Genomic DNA, 9,565 nt, shown 5'->3' with positions numbered 1-9,565 from the left:
GGACTAAAAATTCACTAGATAAGGACATCAAGCAGGCAGAAGAAGGAAACATCAAACTTGAAGACAGGATAATTACCTAGTGTGTGAAGCAGAAAAAGAGTGAAGAAAGGTGAACAGAGCTTAAGGGAACTGCTGTTGCTGTTGTTGTTGTTGTTGTTATTGTGTACCCTCAAGTCAGAACCCACTCATTACCTGATCCTCTGGCAGGTTTTCAGAGGCAGCTAATTGTACTGGAGGAAATTGCCCATTCTTCTCCCACAGAGCGTGGGCCTTCGGGATTCCAGGACAGCTTTTTGCCACTAGGCCCCTTTAAGGGAACTACAACTCATTAAATGGAATAGTATATGCCCTGTGAGAATCTTAGAAAAAGGAGAGAGAAGGGGATAGAGAGAATATTTGAAGAAATAATGTTTGAAAACTTTTAAGTTTTGTTAAAAAATTAATCTATACATCACAGTGGACTACAAGTAGTACAGACTCAGTAAGACTCACATCAAAGATACATCATAATCAAACTACCAAAACACAAATATGTAATTCTGAAAGAAATCATCAAAAATATTAAGAACAGATTTCTTCTTAGGAACCACAAAGGCCAGGGATATTGGAAGGATGTCTTTAACATGTGAAAAGACAACAAAAATAATCACCTTCAACCAATTCTCTGTCTGGACAAGTTGTCAAACAAATTAAGGCATTCCGCATAAACAAACGCTAATGGAGTCTGTTACCTCTAGACATGCCTTACAAGAAATACTGAAGGATAAAACGAAAAGGATCTCAGGCGGCTCTGGTGGCATAGTCACAGGAGATCACACTGCCACCTCAAAGGGGGCCCCTCTCTAGCAATTCAAAGCTACCAGCTGCTTCTCTAGAAAAGGACATGCAAGCTCCTCTCATGCAATTTACAGCCTCCAACAGTCTGCTAGTGGATCAACTATGAGTCGATTCTAACTCCACAGCAATGAGAGTCAGTAACTCAAAGTGGGATGAGGAAGTTATTGTAGATTGCCGTCGAAGCGAGCACGACTCATAGCAACCCTATGACCAAAAGGCCTGAAACTGTTATATAACTATCATCATTTCTCAAAGTTCACAGTTTCCAGAGACAGGTTGTTTACGAAGTGGATGAAGAAATAAAGATCTCTAATAAAGGTACTGACTTGACAGCAATAAGGTACTTTTAAGGTTTAAAAAGGTACTATAATTTTTTTTTTTCTTATAAGTAGTGTCTAGATAAAGTAAAAGGCTGTTATTGTGTTTTTGGTTTGAACTTCACTCTTTAAAAAAAATGTTTATACTAGTTTATTTACAAAATTTGAATATATTGTTTTTCAGACCAGATTCTTCCAATCTCTCTGCTTTCACCCTCCCGCCCTTGGGTCTTTGGTTTTATACACTATTTATCTTTGTGGGGCTGAGTTAGCTCACTCAGCTTAATGATATCCAGTCCCTCTCAAGTCAGGTAGTAATTTATAAAATCATTGCTCCTGCATGCTGTGTAGTATCCCAGTGATTCCAGTTTATGAATGGACCATAATTTCTCAATTCATTCCATTGTGGTTGGACATCTGAAATGTTTCCATGTTCTTGCGATAGCGCATAATGCTGCTATGAACACTGGTGTAGAAGCCTCCATTTGTGGCTCAGTTCTCATTTTCTCAGGGTATATTCCAGGTAGTGGAATAGCTGGGTCATATGGAACTTCTATGTTCACCTTCTTGAGGAAGCACTAAACTGCCTTCCACAATGGTTGTACCATTTTACAATCCCACCAACAATGTGTAAGAATGCTTATCATGCCACATCCCCTCCTAACATTTATTACTGTCCTATTAAACTTTGAGATAGCATTCCATTGTGGTTTTGATTTGCATCTCTCTTACTGCCAGTAATTTGGAGCATTTCTTCATGTGTCGGTTGCCCCTTCGAATATCTTTCTCTGTGAAAATTTTTTCCATGGTTTTTGCCAATTTTGTAATTGAATTATCAGTCTTTTTCTTGTGGAGGCCCAGAAGTATTCTGTAAACTTTCATTATGAGACTCTTGTCTGAGATGGTATTACCAAATGTTTGTTTACAGTCAGTAAGTTCTCTTTTCACCCTGTCGGAGAAAGGTTTTGATGTGTACAGGGATTTAATCTTTAGAAGGTCCAATTAATCAATTTTCTCTTCTTCAGAGTTTACATTTCTGGTGGTATCTGGCAGTCTCTTTATACCGTAGACTGTGGCTTCTAAGCTTGATCCCAGTTTGTCCCTTAAAAACTTTATAGTTTTGATCGAAAGAGAAATTGTCAAATTTATTTGGAGAGGCAAGAAATCCTGAATAAGCAAAACACTTCTGAGAAACAAAAACGAGGTGGAAGGCATATCAAAACCTAATACATAGCAGTTGTATCCCAAACAGTATGGTACTGATACAATGACAGGTACACAGACCAATGGCAGAGAATTGAGAACCCAAAAATAGACCCAGATATCAGAAATCAAATCTATCAAGTGGGGAAATGACAACCTCTTCAACAAATGGTGCCGGCAAAACTGGACTTCCACCCGCACAAAGCTGAAACAGAATCCACCTCTCACCCCCTACACAAAAATCAACTCAAGGTGGATCAAAGACCTGAACCTCACTTTTAATTTCCTATGTGATTTAAAATCTCATCCTATGAGATTAACTCTCTCTGAAAACTCGCCGCAGGGTCAACTATGGGTTGGTTCCTACTCGAAGCACACAACAATATGATTTAAAAGAAAAATTCATAAAATAATTATAAACACAAGTTATTGAAAATACAGTATATAAAATGGTAACTTGAGACAGTGATATAAATGGAAGAGACAGTGCTGTATAGAGAAAAGCTTTTGTGTGCTACTGGAGATAGTTGTTTTTGGTGTCACTGTTGTGCCATTGAGTTACCTGTGACTCAGGGACCTAACAAACACTCTGCATAATGACCCTATACACCATCGCTCTGAAGCCTGTTCCAACCTGAGCCATTTACTTGAAGATAAATTGTTGTTGTTGTTATGTGCCATCGAGTTGTTTGCGACTCATAGTGACCCTATGTACAACAGCCCTAAACCCTGCTCTACCCTGTGCCAATCGCATTGCCTCTGACACACTCATCCCGATTGCCCCAGTCACTGAATCAATCCACCTCATAGAGGGTCTTCCCCTCCTGTGCTGTCCCTCCACCCTACCAAGCATGATGTCCCTCTCCAAGGACCTGTCTCTTCTTACAACATGTCCAAAGTATGTCAGACGAAGCCCCAGAATCCTTGCCTCCAAGCAGCAGCCCGGTTTCACCCTCTCTAGGATGAAACTGTTTGTTTTCTTGGCAGTTCAGGGATATTCATTAAAACTTATGGGAAAGAGCCTATCGCAATGAGGGAGAAGTTCAAGCTGCTTTGAAGGAAATAAAAAAAAAAAAAAAAGGCCCCAGGAGCAGATGGTATACCAATTGACGTATTTCAGCTAACAGATGTTGCCCTGGATGCACTCATCAAGTTGTGCCAAGAAATATGGAGAACAACCACTTGGCCAACTGACTGGAGGAGATCTATATTTGTTCCCATTTCGAAGAAAGGTGACCAAACAAAGTGTGAAAAGTATAGAAGAGTATCATTGCTTTCACATACAAGCAAGATTCTACTGCAGATTATTCAAAAACAACTGGAACAACACATCAGCAGAGAACTGCCAGAAGTCCAGGCTGGGTTTAGAAAGGGTTGTGGCACTAGGGATACTGTAGCTAATGATAGATGGATCTTGGCTGAAAGCAGGGAGTACCAGTGGAATGTCTATCTTTGTTTTATCGATTATGCAAAGGCGTTTTACTGGGTGGATTACAACAAACTGTGGCTAACTCTGAGAAAAACGGGAATCCCAGAACACTTGATCATGCTAATGTGAAAGCTGTACTTGGACCAAGAGGCAATCATCAGAACAGAGCAAGGAAACACTGTGTGGTTTCAAAATCGGGAAGGGTGTACACCAGGAATGTGTCCTATCTCGATACCTTTTCAACCTGCATGCAGAACAGATTAGATTATCCAGGAGGCTGGACTCTATGAGGAAAAGTGTAGCATCAGGATCGGTGAAAGATCTATCAACAATCTGCGTTATGCAGATGATACAACTCTGCTTGCTAAAACTGAGGAGGACCTGAAGCGCTTGCTGCAGAGGGTCAAGGACTGCAGCCTTCAATATGGATTGAGGCTCGATATCAAGAAGACAAAGATTCTCACCACTGGACCAATTGGCAGCATCAGGATGGATGGTGAAGAGATTGAGATCGTTAACAACTTTAGTCTTCTTGGCTCCACAGTCAACACTCTTGGCACCAGCAGCCAGGAAATTAAAAGACATATTGTGATGGGAACGTCTGCTGTTAGGGACCTCTCCAAAGTACTGAAGAGCAATGGTGTCTCTCTGGAGACTAAGGTGCATCTGATACAGGCCTTGGTCTTTGCACTCACTTGTCATGCATCAGAGAGTTGGACAATGACTAGGGAGGACAGAAGGAGAATTGATGCCTTTGAGCTGTGGTGCTGGAGAAGAGTATTGAGTGTACCATGGACTGCTAAGAAAACAAACAGATTCATCCTAGAGAGGGTTAAACCAGGCTGCTGCTTGGAGGCAAGGATTCTGGGGCTTCGTCTGACATACTTTGGACATGTTGTAAGGAGGAGAGGTCCTTGGAGAGGGACATTATGCTTGGTAGGGTGGAGGGACAGCACAGGAGGGGAAGACCCTCTATGAGGTAGATTGATTCAGTGACTGGGACAATCGGGATGAGTGTGTCAGAGGCAATGTGATTGGCACAGGATAGAGCAGGGTTTAAGGCTATTGTACATAGGGTCGCTATGAGTCGCAAACAACTTGATGGCACATAACAACAACAACAAACAAGACAAAGGGAAAATAAATAGCAAACTGGCCCAAGCAGGTTCAACCTTATCAGTTAAAACTTTAAATGTAAATGGTTTAAACTCTACAATCAAAAGGCAATGATGAATTTCATATGACCCAGCTATTCCACTGCTGGGAAATATACCCTGAGAAAATGAAAACTGAGGTGCAAACGGAGACTTGTACACCAACGTTCATAGCAGTGTTATTCACCATTGCAAGAGCACAAACACAGGCCAGATGTCCAACCACAAATGAATGGATTGAGAAATTATGGTACATTCACTTGATGGAATACTATGCCCCACGCAGGAGCAAGGATTTGGTAAATTATTACCTAACTTGGGAGGGTCTGGAGAGCATTATGCTGAGTGAACTAATTCAGTTCCACAAAGACTAATATTGTATAAAACCATTATCATAGGGGAAGGTGAAAGCAGAGGGATGAGGATGTGTAGGGGAGGGATTAATATGGGGTTATACAATTTCATTGGGTGAGGGTGGGAAATTAGAAGAATCTGGTCTGGAAAACAGTGTATTTGAATTTTGTAAATAAACTAGTATAATAATAATAATAATAATAATTTTAAAAGGGGCAGTGATTGGCAGAGTGGATTAAACAAACACAAAACCATGACCCAACTACAGGCTGACTAGGGATTCATGTTTGATGCAAAGATACAAATAGGCTGAAAGTGAATGAGGGCCACAAAGGCCTGTCTTGTTCACAGCGTGTGTGTGGCTTCTTGTTGGGTAGTGAGGCCACTGGTCTGAATGACTGGACTTATATTGAACATGTAGGTCAAGGCAAGAGCTGTGGGCTCAAAGGCCTAAAATTGGCCCTGACTTCATTTGTTGCTGCTGCTACCAGGTGCATTGTTGTTGCTATGGGCTGTTTCTAACCACCTATGAACAAAAGAGCTGAACCCCGCGCCCTGTCCTGTGCCATCCCATTTTGGTGAGTGTCTTCAGCGTCATTGTTGTTGTTGTGTACCTTCTAGTCAAAACCAACTCATAGCTGAGCCTCTGTTGGGTTTTCAGAGGGAGTGAGTTGCACAGGAGATCTTCCCATCTTGCTCCTATGGTTAAGTCTTCCTTAAATCTTTTGATCATGAAGTAGGATGGTAACACATGAAGAAATACTGCTAAGAGAACAAACGAAGCCCGGAGAAAAAGTGTTGCTTAGGCAAAGAATTAAGTGAGGAAGCTTGAAATAAGTCAAAAGACTCTCTCAGTGTAAGAGATAGACTTTAGACTGGTTCATCTTCAGAATAGGGAAAACAAAGCTGGGATAATGAGTCACAAGCTGACCCAAAAGAAACATAAATTTTAACTGACACAACAGACCACAGAACCGCTGGAATATGTACACAAACAAGATAAGGGGTGAGGGGGAGGGAAGCATAGGGAGTTGTAAAAAAGAGGAGATAAGATCTAGTCAACTTACACCTCTGCAGTACTCAGTTAATGAGAAACTGGGAAGAAACTGCTGACCTAGAGGATAAAAACTCTTGGTGGACTATGGAAGGCACATCACCATTCTAGGCTTGGGCACTCAATTTTGCACTCATTCTCACCAAAATGAGTGAGAGTTAGATTTCTCAAACACTTGTCAGGCCAATATTCTGGTTAACTTATCAACAAACTCAAACAGGGTAAGGTGGTCAGAAGGCATGATTCCCAGTTGGGGAAATAGTTCCTGGCCAGGAGACCATACAGACCCACCAACTGCTAAGAGGAGTGGACACAGCGCTCTGGGTGATGGCAGTGTTTTTCACACCCAGCAATGCAACAAAGCAAATTTGGGTCTGAGGTCAAACTTTGACATGGAACCACCAGGGGCTCTGAAGCAAGCCTGGTATGCCAATGTCCTTGGGCTGACCTTGGGGAAGCTCAATGCTTTTGAACAAGGGGACAGAAGTGGTAATACCCTGGGAGGGTCCCAGGAAGTATTTGATGTCAGTATCCTTCCACTGTAAACTCTTACAAGGAGCTCTTCTCCTCCCACCTGGTGTTATGGGGGGTTACCAAACCCACAGTGAACTAGTTTCCTGCTCATGAGAACCCTACAGGGACAGCACAGGGCTGCACTCCAAAGGGTACCCAGGACTGTGACTGGTTGGAAACAGACAGCCAGACCTGTCTTGTGAAACAACTTGGAGTGGATTTGAACTACTAACCTTTGAGTCAGTAGCTGAATTATAGCACCCAGACATTCCTCATGGACAGCTCTGACTTGTTAAATGGGGCAGACTCGGGAGGCAGGGAAATACATTCACTCCCTCCCCTCAACTCTACTCTCAAGCCAAGGGGTCCTCCAAGGTCCCAAAGTCTGTGTAAAGAGACTCTGAGCCCCAAAGAGGCCCTGTGCCACTCAGGTCTGCACTGAGAGATAGTGCTTTCCTTAGTGATGATGGGAAGAGGGGAAATGCAGACAATGAATTCTGGCATGTGTGTTCTTGGGCCCTGAAGAGCTACAGACCATGAAATGACAGATAGATTGTAGCCACCCAAGGAGTACCAACCATCTTGCCAGTCCTCTCAGACTGTAGTCTCCTCAGAGGCCTCTTATCACCATCAGAAAGTAAAGGTGAAAACAACAGAAGCCCAGAGGCAAGGACTCCTGGTTCTTCTCCCAGCAACTCTTTGGGAACACAAGTGAGGAGGAGAGCAGAGGAAGGGAGGACGTGGAGGGGAGGAAAGAGAAGAGAGAAAAGAGAAGGAGGAAAAGGAGGGGACAGAGAAGGGAGGGAGAGCAGAGGGAGGACGGAGAGGAGAGGAGGGGAGGGAGAGGAGAGGAGAGGAGAGGAGAGGAGAGGGAGAGGAGATGAGGAAGAGGGAGAGGATGGGGGAAGAGAGAGGAGAGAGGGAGGGAGAAGAGAGGAGGGAAGGGAGAGAAAGGAGGAGAGTAGGGGAGGGAGAGAAGAGGGCAGAGGGAGAGAAGAGAGGCGAGAAAAGAGAGAGGGGAGGGAGAGGAGATGAGGGGGAGGGGAGGGAGGAGAGAGGGAAAGGAGAAGAGAGGAGGGGAAGGAGAGGAAAGAGAGGAGAGGAGGGAGAGGTGAGGAAAGGAGGGAGGGGAGAGGGAGGTGGGAGAGGGAGAAGAAAGAAGAGAGGAGGGAGAAGAGAGAGGGGAGGGAGAGAAGATGGGGAGGGGAGGGAGGAGAGAGGGAAGGGAGAGGAGGGGGCAGGGAGAGGAAAGAGAGGAAGGAGGAGGGGAAGGAAAGGAGAGGGGGAGGGAGAGGGGGAGGGAAAGGAGAGGAGGAAGAGGAGAGGAGGGAGAGGGAGAGGAGAGGAGGAAAAGGAGAGAGGGGAGGGAGGACCACTGGAATTGGTTTCTATGTTGGCTCCTCCTCCATCCCAAGGGAAGAAGCCCCAAAGTGGAGCACAGCACCAGCTAGGGGGGCATCCCGTACCACCCACCTGAATAGCAGCATCAGGGCCTGTAGAAATGTCCGGAAGTTATTGTGTCGGTTAATGCTTGTGTCATCATCCAGGGCGATGTTTCCAAAAACCTGGAATGGAAAAGCAGCATGCTGATGGTGCGTCTCCAAGCACTGAAGTTGCAGCCAGGCTGGAGGGAGACGGGCAGTCCCTGCTGGATAGGGTTTGAGTCTGATGTCCATGACTTGCCTGTGCCAAGTCACCCTGACTGTGCTGTCCGGGAGTGGGACCCCTCACACTCTGATCCAATATACCCTTGAAAACATTATGCAACCACAGGCTTTTCAGTCCACTTTCATTTTCCAAAGTGAGAAACACAAGACAAGAAAGCTCTCAGTCTTATAGTTCAGCATGTGGTTGAGTTTCTGAAAGACCATGGTTCCTATTGAGAAAGGTCTGTGACTCCGAGAAGCAGGAGGAAAAGATTTGTTTTAAATGGCATCATATCTCCACACACATTAAAGCAAGAGAAGTTTACAATTGCTGAAATAGTTTAAAACTGTCTTATCCCCTGGCACCATAACACCCTAAACTGGCATACAGGTCCAGCCAAGGTCCAGTGCCCCTTTGCTGGACAGAGCTCAGTGGCTAAAACAGCTCAGCACACTTGGGACCAAGACCGCTGTGCTGTGATGATGGGCAACGCCTGGCATGTTCCCCAGCATTTCTGAACACTAAGTTGAGTTGAACTTGGCACTCACCTGCATTCCAATGATGGCGTAGATGAAGAAGAGCATGGCAATGAGCAGACACACGTAGGGCAGAGCCTGCAGAGAGAGGGAGCAGATTCAGTTGGCCCCAGGCTGGCCAGCCCTCTCACCACCACCCATCATGACCCTGCCACACGCAGTTTCTGTTCTTCCTCCGTGAGACCCACCCAGAATCTTGGGGAGGATCGAAAAGGTCACTCATGGATGACTTAAAATGGCTTTAAAGACCACGACTGCTCCCAGTCACACAGGGAAGGCCCTGGGCCTGCATCCTTGGCCAGGAATCAGCAGCTCACCTTGAAGGACTGGACGAAAGTCCACAGCAGAATGCGGATGGTGTAGCCCTGGCGGAGAAGCTTGATGAGCCGGGCGGCACGGAAGAGGCGGAGGAAGCTGAGGTTAATGAAGTTGTTCTGCAAATGAGAGAGTGACCACTGACCTGGGGGCTCAGCACCCCAAATACTAGCAAGTCACCACCCTCAGCCCTCCCCAAAGTTTGC

General features: G+C 44.9%; 1 protein-coding gene across 1 annotated transcript in view; it reads right to left on the bottom strand.

Moving 5' to 3' along the window:
• CACNA1B (calcium channel, voltage-dependent, N type, alpha 1B subunit) overlaps positions 1-9,565 on the bottom strand; it is a 258,633-nt gene that overhangs the window by 35,917 nt on the left and 213,151 nt on the right. The window contains exons 31-33 of the mRNA XM_006900673.1: positions 9,362-9,478; positions 9,057-9,122; positions 8,335-8,426 (exon numbers count right to left, since the gene is read on the bottom strand). Coding sequence (XP_006900735.1) covers positions 8,335-8,426; positions 9,057-9,122; positions 9,362-9,478 — 275 coding nt within the window. The remainder of the gene's footprint in view (positions 1-8,334; positions 8,427-9,056; positions 9,123-9,361; positions 9,479-9,565) is intronic.

The sequence above is a fragment of the Elephantulus edwardii genome, unplaced genomic scaffold, assembly GCF_000299155.1.
Source record: "Elephantulus edwardii isolate Elephantulus edwardi_28Jun2011 unplaced genomic scaffold, EleEdw1.0 scaffold00289, whole genome shotgun sequence".
In the NCBI taxonomy this organism is placed as follows: Eukaryota; Metazoa; Chordata; class Mammalia; order Macroscelidea; family Macroscelididae; genus Elephantulus; species Elephantulus edwardii.
Note: the sequence above shows the minus strand (reverse complement) of the source record. Positions and strands in the feature narration are given on the sequence as shown.